A 21,421-nucleotide genomic window follows, 5' to 3' on the forward strand; every position below is an offset into this window, starting at 1 on the left:
CATACATCCTGAACACAGCTTGAAAAAGAATTTTTCACAAAAAAGTCTACAAAAAATATGTGATTAATACCAATACTTGCAAGTTATTAATATGAATATGTGTACAGTGCCTTGAAAAAGTATTCGGCCTCCAATACTGTTTTCTATTCCCCTCCACCAGAAAGTGTAAACTAGGGAGGAAGTTTGTGTTTCAGCAGGACAATGACCCAAAGCACACTGCATGCCAGAGCAACACTAGATTGGCTTAAAACGAAGAAAATTGAGTTCATTGAGTGGCCCAGCCAGAGACCTGATTTCAACCCCATTGACCCCACATCTGTGGAAAGACCTCAAAATTGCTGTCCACTGCTGCTCAACTAACCTGGTACAGCTTTAGCAATTCTGCAAGGAGGAATGGGCTAATATTGCTCTTTCACATTGTGCAAAATTAATGGAGACTTATCCAAAAAGACTTATGGCTGTAATAGCTGCAAAAGGTGGTTCAATCAAGTTCTAAAGAAGGGGGTTGAATACTTATTAACTGTTCAGTTCTTGATTTTTTTTATTCTTTAATGGATTATAATTTTATTTCCTTTTTTGGAGCGACAGTTGTAGAGTTGAGTGATTCACAAATAAAAAAAAAATCTCAGGTTGTGGAAATCATTTGTGTGAAAAAAGGGTTTGGGCTGAATACTTTTTCAAGGCACTGCATTATTTGTATGTACTTACACACAAAGAAAGGCAAAAACATTCAGTACTGTGAAACACTGCATGGCCATTTGAGAATGAAAGGAAACAAAGGGGAGAAAGACGCATGTCCGGGGTCTCTGGGCAGGTGTTTGTTTATGGGGAAAAAGATGCATTGTAGACAGCCTGCATAGGTACTGCTGCAGAAATTCTGTGTGGATATTGTCAGAATTACTTTGGACAAGAAAAAAATGTAAACCTCACAGGCTGAGGTTGGCTATCCAGGGCAGTAGTCATATGCCGGCTGGTATGATGATTATAAAGCTGAAAGTTTCTGTTTGTCCCATAGACAATGTGCATTGCTACCTATGAGGAAAGAATGCTGCTATGATTGGCACTGGCCATTGTCAGGTGTCTTAGACTACATGACGTATTTAATGTAACTTGTGTGTGACAATGTACACTCCTGCATTCTGCTGGAGAAAGGACAGCATTCCTGTATTGTTACCACATCCAAAGGACCACTGACATCAGGTGTGATTTGGTGTCGTCGTAATTTTGATTGTCGCTGTCACACCTGTTTTAGAAACTGTCCAGTCTCTGAGTGCTTCGGTCACTAGTACACAAAAAACAGCAGAATCAGCAGAATGTATGAATCACATTGGAATGTTTGATATGTCTCTGGCATGTCTCTGGTTGTAGAATGAATTCTAGAATGAAGAAGCCAGGTGCACTTCTCAAACTTAGGGAAAGTTCAATTCTCAGAGCTCTGCTACCTCTAGTCACCCCATAGTCCCTTTCTTTCCCTCAACTGTCCAGCATGGTCACTGTCCATTTTCCCAGCATAGACTCAAAACTAATCCATTTACACTCCATCTGGGCTACAACTCTAACCCCTCTACCACCTATCATCGTGATAAAAGTCTTTAATTGTAAAATATATTTAAGCATAGCAGATAAAAGTCTGGTGGCACAGGTTTTGCAGTGGCATGAGCTCAAAAGGAAGTGCATTGTGGTGATACAAACGTGTGTTAGTAAATACCTGGTGGCTAGAAGCTAGCAGTACTGTATTGAGGGAGCGCGCCCAATGACAATACTTATGCTGCTTTTGGCAGTGTTTTCCATAATGACTATCTTCACAGATGGCTCCAATTATTCAATTATCCAATTATATCTGTACAGCTAATTGCCTATCCCTACTCAATTCTCTCCTTATGAACAACTCTGGATAGGAAAGTCTACCAGATAGGTAGCTAATAGCTACCAGTGTTTTTTATACAGCATCTCTACTACTTCTGTGTATGTGTATCTTAACTAGTACAATGTGTATGTGTATCCTAATTAGTACAACCTGTATGTGTATCCTAACTAGTACAACCTGTTTTTTGAAACCAGAAGTAGGAAGTCCATTCTGTCCTCCACACTCACTAAAATCAAAGGCATGACAAGCAATTGTGTGTGACTAACGACAGGGTAGAATGTGGGATGCCTTTTTTGTGAGCGGGAATGATAGTGAGGTAGTTCCTCAAAGGAAAGGTTCCCAAACTTACTGAACGTGTAATTAGCATGTTATTGACTGGGAACCTCACAGACCAGAATTATTTTGATGATGACAAACAACTGATAACATACCCGGGCAACAAGCCTATCAGCAACACTACAGAATAGTGAATAACAAGACCATGGTGAACAATAACATCTGCTTCTAATTAACTGTGGCAATGCAAACAAATGTGTAAATGTGTGTTTAAAATACAAATGAAGCATATGACATGTGGCACTGATATAAACCTGCATATCAAGCCGATCAATGGGCTGTTTAGACATAAAATGTTAACCACAGATGTCCAGAAATATAAATACATATCTTACATTACCTACAGTGCATCTATATTTTATACCACATACAGTGGGACATTTACTTAGTGCATCTGTTTTTTTACAACATATACACTAATACCTACAACACCCCTGTGTTTTACACCATATATTCTAATACATACAGTACACCTGTATTTTATACCATATACAATACTATCTATAGCACACCTATATGTTGTACCGTACACAGTGCTACCTGCTGTACATCTGTATGTTTATTTCAGAAGCTCATTTCATCTAAGGAAAAAACAAGGACTTCCTTCTGCTCATGGATATTTCTGAGTCATGTACAACTAGTTACCTGGTTCATTGATCAACATGCAAATTTCCCATCTGGTTCCTTGATTAATTAGTAACTTCATATGTGTCATCTGTGAGGAATTTTTTAAGACAGTTGTTTTCCCCATACATCTCAGATTCCTTTTAAATGGGGCAGAGTACAGCGATTTGGAGGGTGTGACAAATAGTAAGTCCATGGTTCCTGTGGTCTACTGTCATTCATCATTTCTCAGAAAGCATTATTCTCATAAAAGGAAACAGAAGCTATATCTGGGAATTTGTGCTTGCCTGAGTATGTATATACATTACCTATGTATTTAATCACAAATAGTTATCTAAATAATAACAGCAGAATGCCAAATTCTAAGTACACCATTTCTCAGTTGCAGTATTTCAGAGAAATAATAACAGTCATTCAGGAAAACAAAATTCCTCCATCGATGTGTTTTACAAATGCGTGACTACATTGTGAGGGTAAACAACTATCTCACTTAAGCAGACTGTAATAAGAAAAGTCTTAGGACATAGAAGCGTGTCAGTCACAACTTAACAAAAAATTCATTGCCCTGAAAAAGGTAAATGCAAAGAAATGTGGATAAGTGAGAGGTGAGAAGTTCAAGTGTGAATTTGCTTATATCTGATGTAAGTTTCTGATTTTTTTCCCATTGTGATTTGGGCTATAGTAGTTTTGACATTTTTTAGATCCACTATAACACAACTTTGTCAAGACTGGTACCGGTGGCATACTTCTATTAAACTGTCAATTGTCAGTACTGCATAGTGCATGGCTCCTCCTCTTATGCACTATGATGACCTGATCTGACTTGGCGCTGACAGACGTATGAGTGAAGCAAAAATGGGAAGGAATTCAATACTATGCCATGGGTAGCCAAAAGCTATGTTTTCTTTTGACAGCTCTATCAGTAACATGATCAAGAATGCTCATGAGGCAGGGCAGAGGTTACAACAAAAGCTGATCTGGGTACAGCTCTTCCAGTGAAGAATCCAGTGTTCTTTAGAATTCCCAAGTATGAATTCCACATATTTATAATGTAGAACACATAGGTGCATCGTTGTTATATGTTTTTCCTTCTACCAACCAAACATGATGTTTATGACATTGTATATGACATGGTGTTCAGGGGATCAGGGTGTGGTGTAGTCAGTAGGTGATTTGTTCATTTTTAACAGGGGGGATGGCAGATGCACACGCAGCACTCTCTCTGCTACTAACTAGGGGCTGGAGAGGGGGGATGGCAGGTTAACAAGGGGGATGCATTTTGGTCATTTTGCTAACAAGGGGGATAGCATCTACAAATCGCCTACTGGGTGTAGTGGTAAGGAGGTAAGGTAAGGAAAGACTCATAACCAAATGTTTCTGGAAATAGGCCATATTATTTGCTCAGTCTCCTTAAATGTTCTTGTAGGTCAAACTGGTTTACAGACAATGGAATCTAGTTTCTCAGGTTCATTACACTTCTGCAGGAATTTCTGTCTACAGGCAGCCATTTGGTTCATGCAGTAACTGTTCTTGTGTAGAGAGCGTAATTGGGTTTATCCACTTCTTTGTGCTTGAACTGTAGGTGGACCATCTTTAGGGCTCCTGTGTGGTATAAAGACAATCACTGTCTAATATTTCTCAGGTTTTCCCCTGCCTTGAGGTATCTGGTGGACTAGTACATTACCATCATCATTTACTCTCTTCAATAAACCACACTTGATTGGAACCTGTCTGAACCTGGAGATATCTCACAAGTAGCAATTCTTACAGTTTCGCAGATTCCCTGCTTGCTGTTAAGGTACTTCACCTAGAATTTCCTAAATTAATATTCAGCTGCATAAATGGATAAAAATTGTGACCTATTTAAGCCGTTCTGGATAAGACAGTCTGCTAAATGTCTCAGTCTGCTTATGTAGTGTAATGTGTGAGGGTGCACTTGTATTACAGATTTAATCTGAGCCATTTTAACACAGATATCTTAAAGAAGTGTGTGTGTAACAATGTGCTAATGGGCCATTGCTGATGATTTAGACAAAGGAAACACACACCAAGTAACACATTCAAACCTTGCTCGTGCATCACACTAAATAACATGGCCGATTCAATCAAAGCACAAAGTATTTCCAGGCATGAACTCTCTGTAGCAAATATAAATATAAGGTAGTGTTGCTTTTTTGACTGTCTAAACTGTTTTTTTTTATTATTTATATTACCTAAAAATTGATAAAAAGTCATTAGATCAAGCTCTGAAACAAACAGGGACTAACTGAGTGGGATGGGATAGAAGTGAGATAGAGATGTCGGACAGGTGCACTCCCCTCGCTGCAAACACCTTGAGTCCTGCACCATGTCAAAACCGATGTAAAACAATGCCAACAACAACATGTGCTGAACCCGAATCACTTGTTTGCTGTGCCAAGTTTACTAAATAAATTTAAAGCATGAGGAAACATGTATAAAAACAAGGCACATTCCCCTGTTGTACAAATAAGACCAGTACAAGGAAACGTTACAAATAAGAGGTTGACTGGGAACCATTATACTAAGGGATGTTAATAATTCCGCATACTTGCTTATGATATCAGAACCCTGAGGTAAAAGTACAAGCTAAGACATCAAGAAAAGTTTACCAAGATTAAATGCTCAGGCATGGACACGTCCCGATGCTTTGCATGTTCTTATTGCTGCTTCTACTCTCTCTAAAGTAGAAGACACATTCAATATCATCCAGTTATCAAAATACCATGCATGCTCTTGTTTTCCATCAGCAGGCATTCATTACTGATATTGTTGATCTGCTAGAGAAATGTCACAATAATTGTGTAATAAAGATGAGTGGGATGACTTCAGTTTCACCACGGGCACTTTCTGATATACATCTGATGAACCAAGGCAAGTGTTTAAACATGCAGAAGCAAGCATTTTCAAATGGACAGTTCAGTTATACATAATTCTTCACATTGGCTTTGTGAATACTTCATGCATGCTTGGAATGTGAAATCCCCTGCTTAGAAACACATACACAAACACACACACACACACACACACACTACTGCATGGATATCAGCAGTTTCTTAACTTTTGATCACCAATACTCTCCTTGTGCAGTATAACAGAGCGAAGCGCTGATGGCCTAATTTTCCTCCCAAAAAAGGAAAAAGGAGTGGCCATCATAATTTTAAAAGGTTATTATTGTAAAAATGGAAATGTTTGCATGTGTGGTACTTTAAAATAATTTGTGCACATGTCAAATTAAAGTGCTTTTAGTGGTGATATTTCATAAAATTCAAAAAAGGACAATATCTTATGCAAAGTGTTAGGTACAGGTGATTTTAGGCATATTAATGGACTGGAATATGCCCATTGCTGAGCTAATGAGTAAAATCCTATTTAAGCTCAGGTGTACTGGCACTTCTCACTCAATATTTAAGCAAAGGAGATTTTTTATTTTTCTTGATCCCTTATTTAAATTAAAATGTCAAGCCAGTCTCTAGGTTGTCTTTTTAAACGTTGCGTATTTTAAATTTTCTCTTCATCAGAGTTACATTCAGATGAATATATTCCTTTTTTTCTGGATCATCAACTGGCTTCATCATACCATTTACATTTACATTTTTGTAATTTATTGGAGTCTAAATGACACAATAATCCAGAGAATCTTACAAAATGTAAGTAGAAAGTACATTTCTACTTCAAGTACAATCAAGTGACATGAACAGTTGTACAGACAGACCACTGCCAATCATATTATATTACATTACATTATTGGCATTTAGCAGACCGCCTTATCCAGAGCAACTTATATCAGTTACAGTTTTTTTACAGTGTTATCCATTTATACAGCTGAACTTTAACTGAGGCAATTGTGGATTAAGTACCCTGCCCAAGGGTACAGCAGCAGTGCCCCAGCAGGGAATCAAACTGGCAACCTTTCCTGCTCCTTAACCACTATGCCATACTGCCGTATAGTCAGTGTCACCTTGCATCAGTGCCAAACACACCTCTGAAGCGCAACCAACGCTAATATACAACTAATTATACATTTTAATTATAATTCATCATTGGTGACATGACGTTAATTGATAATTGACCATTTCAATGTGTACTATATAATTTTTTTTTTTTTTTTTTGGATGAGCTATGAGTTCTCAGGTGTATGTTCTTAGACATGAAATGGTCAATAAGTGTTATCAAAGTAGATTCTGAAAAAGTAAAAACTAGTTAACCAATACTAGTGAACCAAAACTAAATAAAAAAACTTGTTTAATTCTGTTAAAATCAAGCATTATATAAATTCATTTTATTAGTCGTAGTAGCAGTGATAGTAGTATTATGTACTGTTCAATGACATTATGTGGGCTGGTAGTTTTACCAGTATTTTCCACTAGAGGGAGATCTGCAAAGAATTTGCTGCCTTGGCAGGTACTATTTTTGTAAATGTACTTGTTTTAAGTTGACGCTTTTATATACTTGCTTTCCAAAAAGAGGAAACAAAGCAAGAAGGCTTGTATTTCAGTCACCCCTAATAACAACATAATGTGGTAGATAAATAGCAAAAATGTGGCGTATTAGTTGAAAAGGATAACTCAAAAATGTCTATGATATTAAGCAAAACCCACCTGTATAAACTCTAACTCTGAAAATTTGAAAAACAGGCACCCTTTGTTTTCACAGTTTCAAAATTAGTATTATTTAAAAGGTAAATATATATGGCTTCTTCCATTTCCAATCCAGCACATACTAGAAATTTTCCCATAAACAATCAATCCAGGAAACCATGACAAGTGTGTAAATTATGAGGCAATGCAGCATATTTCTATACTTTCTTGGTGTGACTTCGGAGATATATGTTTATACTACAGTATAATAATAATTAATTTCAGTGTACCCAGACCAACAGAGTACAAGAAATTCTAAAATGATATGGTAATCTACGATTTACAGAATATTCTTATTTTATAAAGGCTACATGTTCTGTGAGTTTAATGAAGGCAATGAGGATGTGAAAAACTTGTGATGAACAAATATATGTGCTGATCACATATAAGGTAATATTTGTATTAGTGTTAAACAAAACCCAGCAAAATTAAGTAATGGGTGAATTCTTCGGAGCGGTTAGTAAGTGGACAGGTTAAAATTAATCATGCACATGAGTTTTAAATTTTTGTTTGTAAACACAGGATTCATGCTTGAAAATGTGTCATTGCAACTTTAATTGTAAATAACTATTAAAAATATATTACCAGTATGCATAAATGGATGTTATTTGTAACACTAGATTTTCACCTTAAGTTGTCTATTAAAAAAAAGTCTTTAAGTATTCCTTTTAAAAGGATTTGCATTTAATCCCATTAAATATGCAGTGATAAAACTGGGCATCAGATGTCACTGTAGGGCAGCAGCACAACACAGCATATTTACATAGATATAAAGGTTGATTTGGTTTTATAATCTAATAATAAATACACTTGACCAAAATATATGTTGTATAAATGATAGTCAAAACACCTGAGTGATTTACAATTATTACCATTACATTTGTGCAATTTACATGACATAATTACAATTATTTAATTGTGACTGGTGTCACTGAAGATTTGTAGTTTCTTTTCAGTCTTGCCTGCAACCCAAATACACCAAATACATCACAGTTACCTTCCAGCAGGTGGCAGTGTGGCACACTTAGGAATGGAATTCTGGAAGTGGAAGTGGAAGTGGAAGTGGAGAGGGTGCAAGGCACACTGGGACTTGCAGTCAGTCAAAATTTGTTATGTGGTCTGTAAGCAGTTGCTCAGGATTCCCCCAGTGCTGGACTACAGTCTACCAAAGGCCCTTTGCCCACTGCCCAGTCACATCTTAAAAAAATCATTATGGGAATACAACTATAAGGATCCCTAGAGTGTCCCAGGGACAGATGGCGCTATACCAGTGTTATAGATGGAAAGAAGGATGAGGGGAAATCCTTACCTCCAGTCCACCTCTGTTGTAGACACAGTGGGTGGACTCAGTAGGCCACTTTCAAACAGTCTTTCCCTTCTTCAGCAAGAGGAACCACCATGCAATCTTCACAGGGCACTGGTGACCTAGAGCTTGATGATAGTGCTTCCCTAAGTCTTTACTGGGGGTTGAGAGTTATGAGACCCACTGTCACAACTGGCTCCTACACTCATCTATTAAGGGTTCCCTCTCACGGGCAAAGGTGACCCCATTGTTTCCACCACTTTCCTTTGGAGCAATGAGCAATGAGATTCTTCCAGTTACAGCCTAGAGATGTTGATCTCTCCACTAGAGTTCCTTCCATTTTTGCTCTTCAGGGTAACTTACCTCAAATAACAAACCTCAGTTGCACTACTGTGACACATGCAACCCTCCATTTTGGGCAATGTGGAGCATAAATCTGTATTTTAGTTATCTAATCCCCGACACTACTTAACCTTTAATTAGTTTTGAACTGTCCAAATGCACCAAGGGAATTTTCTCACTATAGGCAGTGATGTTGACCCCCCTGTGTAGGTGTAAATCTGTTAGTCACGGAGTAACTGGAGGATAAGGAACTCAAAGCTGTAGAAGCTGTAGCTCTGATCATTACTTTTATAAGAATGCAGATTCTGGATAGCAGCTGTCATGATCATTACCTTCCCCCGCTAAAGCTGGAATAGCACCTCCTCCAGTCCATCCAGGCTAGCTTCAGTGTAAAGAGTTAGCAGCTGCTACAGGGACATAACAGTGCTGGAGAAAGGGATAAAATCAGGAATAGCAAACTGAAATACCCAGGAAAATGCATACTTGTGGGATGATTTCAAAAACTTAAGTAATGCTGCCACAGTGCCTGGAACACTTTCTCTATTCCATACAGATGGGTCTGTAAATCAGGTGAATAATAATAATGCCAAATAAATTCAACAGTAGTGAGTTACTTATCCATTCACCCAGTTACCTCTGTGTCAGGCATTAGAAGACAGTGGGCCCATTACAAACCCAAAAGGCATACAGGGTAATCCATAAAAGACCAAGCGGAGCTGTCAAAGCAATGGAGTTGACACAGAAATTCCAGAAACCGTTCTTCTTCCTCACTAGGACCATGGGCACAGTCCAGGGCACAGGCATTCTCCTGGATTTTCCTGCTCGCTACCATTCCCTATAACAAGCTCCTGAGCTCACTGTACACAGTGGGAGATTATGGGTCTGTTGCGTTGGCGGTTCAGGCATGGGGTGAGGTCAGGTGTTATTTTTTGGAATGTCGTGGAGCATGGTGTCCATCATCCTAAAGACATCTCCTAAAACGCTCTGTAAATATCCCCTTCCTCACTGTGTCTATACAAGGGTGTGTGCCACCTGCCACTCTTCACATGCATCCAATCATGGGAGCAGAGGTGTATTAGTTGTCAGCACAAGCCCCTCCTTCTATCTGCACCTACAGCAGGGCTCCACTCTTTGCTGGACACACTCGATCTGACATTTCCCTCTCACAGCCCCATCTAGTGCTAGAGTTCATCTAATTTTACAGGTGATTTTGGTTAGGGGAACTGGCACCTCCTGCCACTGTTAACTCTGCTCCAATTCCTTCTACTAATCCCAGTCTGGCAGATTTAGAGTTGTAAACTCTATTTACATTTACTCTGTCTGTATTTCAGAGTTGTAAAACATCGTCTGCACGGGACACAATGGACAGTCCTGCTTTTTATCATTTCTGTTTGAAGTATGCTCCACCAAACTTACAGAAGCTGCACTACAAGATTGCGCCATGTGTGAGTCATAATTAAATAAGTAACTTCCTCAGTTCTGCTAGTTTTGTCAGCCCATTATATGTTATTTCAATGCAAATATTTGCTTTTAAAACATTTTACTTTTTTTCAAAATTACAAAATAGAGTAGGCTCTCGTGAATTGCAGAATGATATGTACAACAAGAGTAATGTTTAATGGAAATGTAACAGAAATAGTACTGCATGCTTTCCTTAAGGGCCACCCTTACAGTCAAGCCACCCTATCTAACCAGCGAATGGTGTATGCAGTGATGTTACATTACATTACATTACGTTAGTTAGCAGATGCTCTTACCCAGAGTGACTTCCAAATGATTGCATCAATGTTACACAATCTAGTGACAGTTTTAGATTGGATTACAAGTAGGGTCAGTTCCTGCTGTGTTTATACTAACTTGTGCCATGAATAAATGAAACAACAGGATTGAATAATCTGACCTGTGGTTTATGAATATAATTCTTTTTTATTCATAAACACACTCATTTTAGACATAGTAATTCAGAGCCCTAATTTTGACTAGGATATCATGACTACATGGTTTTTTTGCAGTTATTTGCTTTCTTTCAAAGATTCAAATTATTTGTGTGTCACAAAATAGTTCATGTTCAAGTGCAGGTGAGAACAAAACAGATGCACCAGTGATGACAGTATTTTCATTGGGTGGGGCTAAAACCCCCATCTGTAATCAAGGAAAAACTGACAGCAGAATCATTTTACAATTCTGTAAGCTGTATCTTAGGGTAATGCACCAACTATGCAATTCCAAAAATCTCATCACACACTTTGCTCTGAAGGTTTTCCAAAACACACTATATACTGTATCTTTACCATGTACACGGTCTGTAACAGAACTACCAAAGGACTACCAAAACATAGCTCTACTGGACGAAGTACAGCAGAACAGGTCTATCAGACTCAATTTCCGTCACATATCTCCAAAGACACACTTCTGAGAAGACACACAGTTGCTTGTCATCAATAAAGATAAAGGGTCTGAACGCGACAGAACCAGAATTTTTCTCTGCCCTTTTTGCTTCGTGCATTCTGTTGATTTCTTTCAAATAAAACATGTCTCAAAATACAATCAATGCCTATTATGTCCATAATATTTCCCAAAGGACACTACCAGCCAACCCTGTGCATACAGCACACGAAGCTGTTTTCTGTTACAATACCCACACTCATATTGGTGCCACAAAATGCGTCTGAATTTGACACAAGTCAGCTGACATGTTGGCCATGTTCGCTCCTGGGCGTCTCGCTGTTACGCTTGCTCATTGTTCCAAACCTGTCGTTCTACCTTTTTCCCGGACGTTTTTATATTACCCTGTCCGTATCGCATATCTTATTGGTGTAGCATACTGTCATATCCCTCCCCCTTGCAAGAAATCTGCTTATAATTGGTTATTATATGGGCAGCGCTTCCTGACTTAAATTCATTGATGCTTAGAACTCGAAAAGCAAAACCCTGAATTTCCCAATTGTGGATAGCCTTACAGATTAGCCGATTAACTGCCACACGATGGCCGCTTTAAAATTCATATTCCTGGCCTTCCTTGCATCTCTGGGCACATGTAAGTACGTTTTAAATGGCTTCGCTTTACAGTGCATATGAAATCCAGAAAGGTACAGTGGGGGCTCATGTCATCTGCAGTGACAGTTTCGCGAAAAAACACCGTCTGTCACATGCAAGTCAGAAAATAATAAGTCGCCGGTTCTTGTTTGTGACTTCTCGGTGTTTTACATTATAAATTCAATATATGAAGAGTGAGACAACAGCTATATTTTATATCAAAATGGTAATACAACTGTGTTTTCTTTCGTACTGTTGATTTCATTTTTATTTATATCATTTGGTGTAATGCATTAATCACTGGACTGTTTTATTTTGTTTGATTTGGGGATGAAAGAATAGCATTGTATTGTAAGTATTGCCGAGGATTACTCAGCAAAGCATTGAATTTAATTCCGTCATTTATTTATGATCGTCTGATTATAAAAATAATAAAGCAACAGAAATGTTCTGTAGGCCTACATAATCGGAAGGCTAGAAAAAAAAAACTTTTAAAATCTGTGAAAATTATGGATACAGTGTTAGGGTTTGGGATTTTGGAGGTGGTGGAACAATGTTCAGTGCCCTTTCTTGTCGCAGTGGTTTATTGAGATTTTAACTTTTTTAATCAGACTAGCTGTAACGGTTTTTGTTCCTGTTATGAACAGCAGTGTAGCGGTCTGAACTCGAGGTATAAACGTCAGGTCGTTGCTACCTACCCATGTCCTCATGACTATTTGAAGTTGCTCACATGAATACTTGCCTTTCACCAAAGAATATGGACATCATAACCATTCTAATGCAATATATCAATCAAATCTGATATCGAATCTGCTATATCACGAACAGTCGTTTACACATAAAGTGTACTAGTTGTGGCAGTGCTGATTTTATGTGAAATTCCAGATTATCAAAAAGCCGTATACCAAATTTTTCTAGTAGATTTTGCCTCTAGTTTGTCGTATGAACAACGTGGGCTTTGTTTTCCTACTGTGTAGTTTACATCACTCATCTGAGAAATCCCAAAAAATTCTAAACTTGTTCGCTGAGAAGCAAGGTTCTGGTTTATTTCCTTCGTGTTACCGTTGAGAAAACAGGGGGTCGGGGAGCTGGTGCCAAATCTTGCTGGTGTACCTGTTTGTAATAGTGCATGTCTGCCATATTGACCGCTCAATGACACATTCACTTTTAATCAATGAATGTGCAGCATTTTCCATCAGTCTAGTCCGCCCAGATATAGCCCTCTATACAACCACTAAGTGCAAATTGAAAACTCCTAGGTGGACATTGTGAATTGTGCAAGCCAGTACCGATGTTTTGGCACTGGGAATGGCTCCTTTATGCAGCAATAATTTAGTACAAATTGTCATATCCAACTGTTTCAGTGTAATGGCAGCAATAAAGCAGTGTATGAGATCACAAGTATTTTGGGGAAGGCAGTGTTTCAGTGTCTGTACCCCATAATTCGTTTCGATTTGACACCCACTCCACCTTGACTTTATACACCTCATGATCCACAGTATAATAAACAAAGGTAACAAAACACAGCTAAAATGGATACAGTTTCATTATGATTTCCACAATTCGCCCAAAAATAATACCCATTTAAACTGGGTACACCTGCCCTCTGTAGTCTTATTGCCATGAGAAGTAACTTGAAATCAGAGTACCCCAGATGACCAGAAGCAGGGTTTCATTACTACCTGTCAAATCAAAAATTTTTTGCAAGCTGTGAACTGATAAATCCGTGATCTGAATAAGGTTTGAAAATGATTTTGAGGCTACATATGTCCAAACTTACAACTGTCACTGACCAGTTAATGAAAAAAGCAGTGGCAACAGACTACATTTTGGGGTGAATGTGCTACTAGTAACACATCACATAAAGTGCAAGATTGGAAAACATTTCTGCTTTGATATTATCACAACTGACAATGTATTTAAGTATGTAAAATAGTAATTATTACATCATTGAAATTAATTAAGTAGCTGAACATTGTCCTGTGCATTCCTCAGCAGCCCTGGCTCGAGTCCTTACTGGACCTGTGCAGACAGAGGGGAACCACACTTGGCAATCTGAGGTGAGTATAACTGCAAATGTGCTGGTGATAACTCTGACACACCCAAGTAGTGTTACGGTTTCTCAAAATAAAAAAGTCAATGTATTGCCTCAGACAGGAAACACCTTCACCATTCAGCCAGTGAGTGAAATCTGAGTGCTGTTCAGTCTAGATTCTTTTGTTGACTCTGACTCGCTCTTTTTAAAAATCTAACTGTGCCACGTTGCCAGCAGTGTTTCACATGGACATACTGTTTAAGGTGTAATGTCAGTTCAGTTTTGTCATTAAGAAGTCTTTATAACTCTTAGTTTGGGGTTACGAGGGGTGTAAATGCCACTTCTCTAAAGGTCACAATTATAAAAACACTGAACAGATTTCAATTCTGCTTTTCTGACCGAGTATAGAATTATTTTTTTCATCTTTAGAAAGCTGTGAAACCTTGTGGTTTTATCCTTTTCTTTTAAAAAGGAAGAGGAACTGTTTGAATTAATCGCTTTAAGCCAGTTCTAGAGAAGTAACTAAGGGTGCCCTCTAGCCAGGCCTCTAGCCTCGAGACATCTCAGTTCTTATCACTGTACACTATCCCCATGGTTATTACAACCAGGGTCATTGTAAGATTCCTCACCCATATAATCAGGCTCTAGTTATCTACATTGTTATCTTTAACTGTACTGATTTTTTCATAGCTAGCTCCACTGCTTTGGGTGCTGCAACCCATTATCATAATGATATTTATGACCATGAAATTATTTAGTCACATAATAAGGGAATATGTTACTTCCTTACATTCATACTCAGATTGAGATGGCAATGACACTGAGCCACTTAGCTACTCAGTTGTCATTCTAGTAGCAACATATTCATGCACTTACTCATATTAAAGTCTAAAATGTGTATTGTTATAGCACTGCACTTGTCTGTTGGTAGTACTTTGTGTCATTTATGATAAGCTATCTAATACTGGAATTTTTCATGCAGGTGCGTTTCAATATATTTCTTGTGACCTATTTTCACAGGCCAACCTAACTTAAGTGTAAGTGTAGATTGTAGCTGTCAGTTTCCTCGGAGAAACATGGCCCATTTACCAGCCGTCAAAGGAGACCATGATGCAACTGAATTCTTACCTTCTACATCCACAGGATAGCTGCAGGGACTGCACCCAGATCTTTGAACTTTTCACAGACATGATCTCTAATGCAGACACACAGGTAAGCATTGCAGTAGGGCACTCCTGCACATTGTAATATACTGTAAGTAGACATACAGAGTCCATACTTTTGAAATGGAATAAAGTGTTGTTCAGGTAGATCCCTGTGTATTAATTGGGATACAGTGAGCACTCATAAAATAGCATATATTATATTCCCGATAATCCAGTCAAGTATTCTTGTTGCGTTGTGGAGTGGGGGTGAAGGCATGGCAGAAGTAATTCAGGTTTTCAGTCAAAGAATTGCTAGCCTGCAGGTCTCTTCTGTTCAAGCTCTCAGGGATGAGAAAAGTCAGCAGCCACCAGCTGAAGAGTGATATATTAGCAGTATCAACTATTATTTTTCAGTAGCAAAAGAGGGCTAAAATACGCTCATGCCAATGTGTTCAGAACGATGTAAAGCACAGAACATTCTTATGACTGTTACTGGGGTTGCTGTGTTCCTGATACTGTCAATTAGGTAGATAACCACCTAGTACCTTTCTGAATTTTGCAAGCACCATGCTCAGCCTGTTTCACAATGAACCTGATGTGCCAGTCTTCCTGACTCTGTATTCCTGAGGCTGGTGATGAGTAATTAATTACAAATTACAGGTATCATGATTTAAAGCAAAGTTTTCAGATTACCCCTGTTTGTGTATCATAGTCCTCCACTGATGCAAGCATGGGGTCGATCTTCTGTGGCATGGCAAATCAGCCAGTCTTTCACACATCCCCCTCTGTCACTTCTGCAGTGAAAGGAAATGAGAAGAGGTGCTTTCAGAAAATGGAGAACCAAAATGCCGAGTCTTAAAGTTCACACAGCTGAGTGCCATGAACAAATCAAGGCTCTGATGGTCACAAGGGCGTTTCAGTAAACAGCCACTTCTCTTTTTTTACATGCTGTTAGGCGAAGCCAAAACAGTGTGAGGGTGTTCTGTACCCCACCCTCATTGCTGCTTGTACAGTTACGCTATTTATTTTTACATTTATGGTATCTCGCCTTTATCGCTTTTGAACTTTTCAACCGTAGATTACCTTTGTGTATGTGTAACTGTCTACGTGTCTAAGTTTTACTCCCAGCTTAAGGTCCGGTTTCATGTTGGTAAATCTTCATGTGTACACAAAGCACAGCTGCCAAAGACCCTGTGTTTTGGGTTTCAACAAAAATGGACTGCAGCATTCTCATCCCACCCCTCTTATGAACAGGTGATTATCCAGAGGAGCCTGGATGGTTTGTGCAAACGTCTGCCTACCAGCGAAGCCCAATCCGCCTGCCTGAACCAAGTTGAGAAGTATTTGCCCATTGCCCTGCACTTCCTGGCTAAGTTTATTGTAAGTGTGCAATAGTCTCCACAGCTTTTGAGGGCCAGACCCCGCCTGCCATGAAGGAAGGGTGGACAACCATTTCCATTACAGGCTTTCTTGGATAGCAGAAACACTGGGTTACTGGTTTAAATGACTCCTCTTAAGTGAGTCAAGTGACTGAGGTTAAATAAAGACATAGCGATCCCCTTTCCTAACTGTTTCGTCCCTGCTATTTCCTGCGCCCCACAGAAGCCTGGTGAGATGTGCATGGTCTTGGGACTGTGCGTTACTCAATCAAATGCCAAGCAGCAGGAGTTATTCACCAATCACATTACTGCTGAAGACATGTCCAGTGTGGCTCTTGGGCGAGGCACTCTTCCAGAGGCAAGTGTATCTGTGTGTGTGAATTAAACTAGAATTTACCTTAGGCTAGATTTAAAATCTGTCATTCAGTAATTGAGCCAGTGCTGCAGGTAAGGAATGTCACCCTAAAACTGAGTGTCTCTATCTCTCATTATGTGTCTGCCCCCCCCCAGGGACGTGTCAGCCCTCAGTGCACCTTCTGTATATTCCTCATTAAGAAACTGGAGAGCATGTTGCCTAAGGAGAGGACGGAGGTAATATTCTTACATGCACTCACACACCCACGTGCATGAGGAGGAAATAATCTGTTTCAGTTCCTCCTGGGGTTATGAAGTAGTGGACTTTTTCAAGGGAATTTCTGAAACCATTAACTAAAACTATGTAATGTATTTGTGTCCTCAGCTTAACTTAGAGATCCTCAGCTATGACCACATCATCCTACAGTAATATTTTTTGCAGTTCTAAATGTCTTTTTTTTATCCACAGCCAGGATACTAGTGTTTTTTCATCCTTCCTGATTTTCCATTTAACCTGTCTTTCTGGCTGTGCCGCGGTTGATGTTGATCTGCACAGGAAGCTGTAGTGAAGATGCTGGGCCAAGTGTGCAATGTGCTGCCTGAGAGTGTCAAGGAGCAGTGCGAGGATTTCATCAACAAGTACGGCAAGGAGGTGATCGATTTCCTGCTGTCGTCAGCCGCGCCCCACACCATCTGCGTCATGATCCACCTCTGCCTGGTCCGTGAGCTGCCTCTCGTGGGTGAGGACCGGCCGGACTGACTCTTTGTGGTAGTCTGTGATGATGATGTCATGTCTTTAGCACATTCACCTTCCCATCGTCTTACAGCTTTCCAACCACGTGTGTACATTAATGCTTTCCTCTTTTGTTTTCTCCTCATCCCCCCTTTATGGACCATTTCTCGCTTCTCTCCCCCCTGACTTCCCTCTTCCCTCTCTCTGTCCCCTCCTCTCACAGATACACCCCCTCCCAATGACTGTGAATCCTGCCAGACCTTAGCGGTGCTGTCCCAGGTCCATCTGGGCCCCAACGCCACAGAGCACCAGACCTCCTCCTTCCTGGACTCTGTCTGCCTGATGTATCCCTTTGCTATGCCTAAGGTCCACTTACATCCAAAACCCCCACCTCACCCCCACTGTTACCAGGACTGGAGTCTTTGTGTTGGACAGTGTAGTCTCACATATTTATCTGAGAGAGTTGATTAGCCACTGCTCTCCACTGTGACCTCCTGTCCACCACTTACAATCAATACAGCCAGAGGACAGAATTCATTCACCTAATGTATTAATTATCTGCATCCGACACCAAGACAGAAAAAATGTTACAGATCAGGATAACCTGAATGTTTAAAACGGAGAAGAGGAGTTTTATTGTTGTATCTTTGTAATGCTTTCAGTGTGAGGTCTTCACCCAGCGCTATGGTCCCAGGCTGCAGAGGATCCTGGGAAAACAAGGGAGCACTCTGGACATGTGTGGGGTAGAGTGAACAATATCTCCGTGCTTAGTCAACACTATCTTTCACTCTGGGGTCCCCTGACACTCACATGGAGTAAAGAGACAACAGCCAGCCCATTGACACATTCAACTGTTTGTAATGCAGTCACTGCAGTCCTTGTAGGCTTGTTCCATAAGTAAGGATATAGGACTTGTTATCCCCTATTTTATACAAATCTGTGAGCCCCGCTCGCTGACTGATTTATTCTAGATTAATGTAAGATTAGACTTCAGTTTTATTGAATTACAATTTGCCGTTTGTTAACATTTCATTGTTACTAACTTTCAATCTCCCAAATCAGTGTTCATTTGGATTAAACCACAGAACAATAGAGGAAAACATTGTACCAGACGTGATAAAAAAACCAACATTAATAAGTTACAACAGAAGTACAGTACTAGCTGGGAATATAAAAAAGTCCTAACAGAAAAAGTCCCTACAGTGCTTCAGATCAGGTTCACAGCTCAGATTCTGATATTGACATGCTGTCATAGTTCTCAAACAAACCTCTGTTGCCCACCCCCCACCCCTTTAATAACCACCCAGTCACAACACCTGCCATCCCCACAACCCAATATTCATTCCAATAAACTAAACTGTAGTCAGTAAATTAGGCAAGGCACAACTTGGATTATCAACCTTTTTCACCCTCCCTGTAGCCAGTCAAGGTAAATAAGCTCGATTGAGCGTGTGATAGTAGCATCCCCAGACTGACCTTGCGGCCACAAACAACCCCATGGTACATACCATCCATTTACACAAGTGCTATTGTACTTGAGTCTGAAAACATTGGTGTCATTGTAGTTGTCCAGTAAATGAAATGGTAAATGAATCACAGCTAAGTTCTCTTGCCGGCAGAAGGAGGATCTGTGTGTCGCAGTGAAAGAGGTCAAGATGCTGGGAGCAGACCACTGCACCTGGGGAAATAACTACAGATGCAGAGATATGAAGATGGCCGTGGAGTGTAATGTGAGTAGACTGCATCGGCACGTCATTAGTTTCCATACTCCATTCCATAGGCAGCAGTGTAGCACAGCATTTAAGCAGCAGGACTGGTAACCGAAAGTTTGCCAGTTCAATTCCCCACTGGGGCACTGCTGCTGTACCCTTGGGCAAGGTGCTTGACCCATAATTGTCTCAGTAAATGTCCACTTGTATAAATGGGTAACATTGTAAGAAAACTGTACCTGTTGTAAGTTGCTCTGGATAAGAGTGTCTGCTAAATGCCAATAATGTAATGTACTTTCTCTCAAGATACATTTCAATTTTAGTTTTAGCAGAGCAGAAAGCAAAATCTTGTCCATACACTGCAGCAAAAAGTCAGATTCCAAGGTCTATCAAAAAATGATTTATTCCATCAACTTACATGGATGTGGAAAACATGCAGGTGAAAGAAGTGTACACAGCAAATGTTTCAGCAAGAAGCTGGCCTCAATGCCATTGTTTGTGACGTGTATGAGTACTTTCAGTTTCAGCTCCTGATAGATTTGAAAGTGCAATACTGAATGTATCTGAATGGCTGGTTTGGAAACTAATGTAATGGTTTGCTAACCCCACCACAGAGTGTGCAATTCTGCCAAAAATATGTGTGGAACTAGATGCAAAACCCAGGACCGGGAAGGCACAGGCAGGATGGTAAACCTACTCAACTGTCTCATCCTCGCTGTACTGTCAAGCCAGCTGCAAGACTAATTAGAAGAATGACTGCACTATAGCTGTAAATGCTGTTATTTGTCTGGGTTACATGTACAAATATTGATTTAATAATGAGTGATATTGGCAACAGAATGTGTGCCTACTCCTAATTGTCAGAATTTCTGCAGATTGATTTGAGATATTAATACAGATTAAACTCATCCTCAAGGAGCAGTTTTTCTAACTGCAAAGCTCACGTGTTGATTATTGTAATGCACGGTAGCCATTAACTCATTATTAAATCAGCTTTTGAGCTGATGCACCTTCACAGTGGTGGTGGGAATGTGGACAGCTTGAATTCAAAGTTACTGTTCAGTTTACTGATAAAATGAACATCAGGTCTCAGCACTCAGTGTTGACTCGCTGTGTAACTGAGTGACACAGTGCTGATCTCTTCCCTGATCCAGATCCAGAGTTGATCTCTGGAGTTTCCTGTGTGCAATCCAAACATGGTTTAATTGATACTATGATTATTCCTTAATGATTATAATATGCAGCCACTGATTTTTTCCATGATTTTTATGAGCATAAATGTATTTATTTGCCTTGCTGATTTGCACAGTACCTTGAAATGTTGGCTTTTTATTTTGCTACTGTTGATTTTATTTACGTTTCATGTTCTTTTACTTGAAGACGGTAGGCACTGTAAATCTTGCAACCTGGTAAGTGCATTGCATATCAAACTATACACATTCAAATACAGTCTGCATGTCATCACAAAATGCTGGTTCAAAGTTGTGAAAATTGCCTTTATGATTCAAAGTTGTGAAAAGTTTTAAAGCATATACCACATAACTATTTCTGAATTGCAAGTACATAGTCAAACTATATACAGTAGTAATGACTCAGTTGGACAACATGAGCTAAGGCAGCAAATAAAATGTATATAGATGCTCTCATGCATGCTTTCATTCAGGTAATTTTATGCACTAGGGATTTTAAATGGTCATAGGTCATTATTTTAGCATACCTTAGGGGTTCTTCTCCTCAGTCAACTCTGAAAATTATCTACCAAGTAATCCTCTTTTTGGTGAGATTAAACATCCTGCTGTCTTGTTTACAATGAATATACATTTTTGTCCCCAAAGAGAACATTCTTACACAATTATTGTGTTTTTAAGTATACTTTTTATAAGTGATGTTAAACTACACA

At 39.4% G+C, this 21,421-nt stretch overlaps 1 protein-coding gene across 2 annotated transcripts; it reads left to right on the top strand.

Annotated features, from left to right (window-relative positions):
- Positions 1–12,010: 12,010 nt before the first annotated feature.
- On the top strand, positions 12,011–21,398 carry sftpbb (surfactant protein Bb). Of its 2 annotated transcripts, none has more exons than XM_036527240.1 (11): positions 12,011–12,167; positions 14,165–14,226; positions 15,345–15,413; positions 16,601–16,726; positions 16,949–17,083; positions 17,236–17,316; positions 17,636–17,819; positions 18,036–18,178; positions 18,475–18,555; positions 19,432–19,542; positions 20,136–21,398. In XM_036527240.1, exons 1-11 carry the CDS (start codon positions 12,116–12,118, stop codon positions 20,169–20,171), a joined length of 1,080 nt encoding a protein of 359 aa, XP_036383133.1. In that variant the 5' UTR covers positions 12,011–12,115; the 3' UTR covers positions 20,172–21,398. The 2 variants fall into 2 exon arrangements, with proteins under 2 accessions (XP_036383133.1, XP_036383132.1); XM_036527239.1 differs by having other exon boundaries at positions 14,162–14,226; positions 20,136–21,397.
- Positions 21,399–21,421: the final 23 nt, after the last annotated feature.

The sequence above is a fragment of the Megalops cyprinoides genome, chromosome 4 (assembly GCF_013368585.1).
Source record: "Megalops cyprinoides isolate fMegCyp1 chromosome 4, fMegCyp1.pri, whole genome shotgun sequence".
NCBI classification, from domain to species: domain Eukaryota; kingdom Metazoa; phylum Chordata; class Actinopteri; order Elopiformes; family Megalopidae; genus Megalops; species Megalops cyprinoides.

Excerpts from the sequence above, each read along its gene's own strand:
- sftpbb (XM_036527239.1), top strand. The coding sequence starts at position 12,116 with ATGGCCGCTTTAAAATTCATATTCCTGGCCTTCCTTGCATCTCTGGGC. Across the intron at positions 14,227-15,344 it reads ACCACACTTGGCAATCTGAG|GATAGCTGCAGGGACTGCAC; the intron begins GTGAGTATAACT and ends CTACATCCACAG. Across the intron at positions 19,543-20,135 it reads AGATGGCCGTGGAGTGTAAT|AGTGTGCAATTCTGCCAAAA; the intron begins GTGAGTAGACTG and ends ACCCCACCACAG.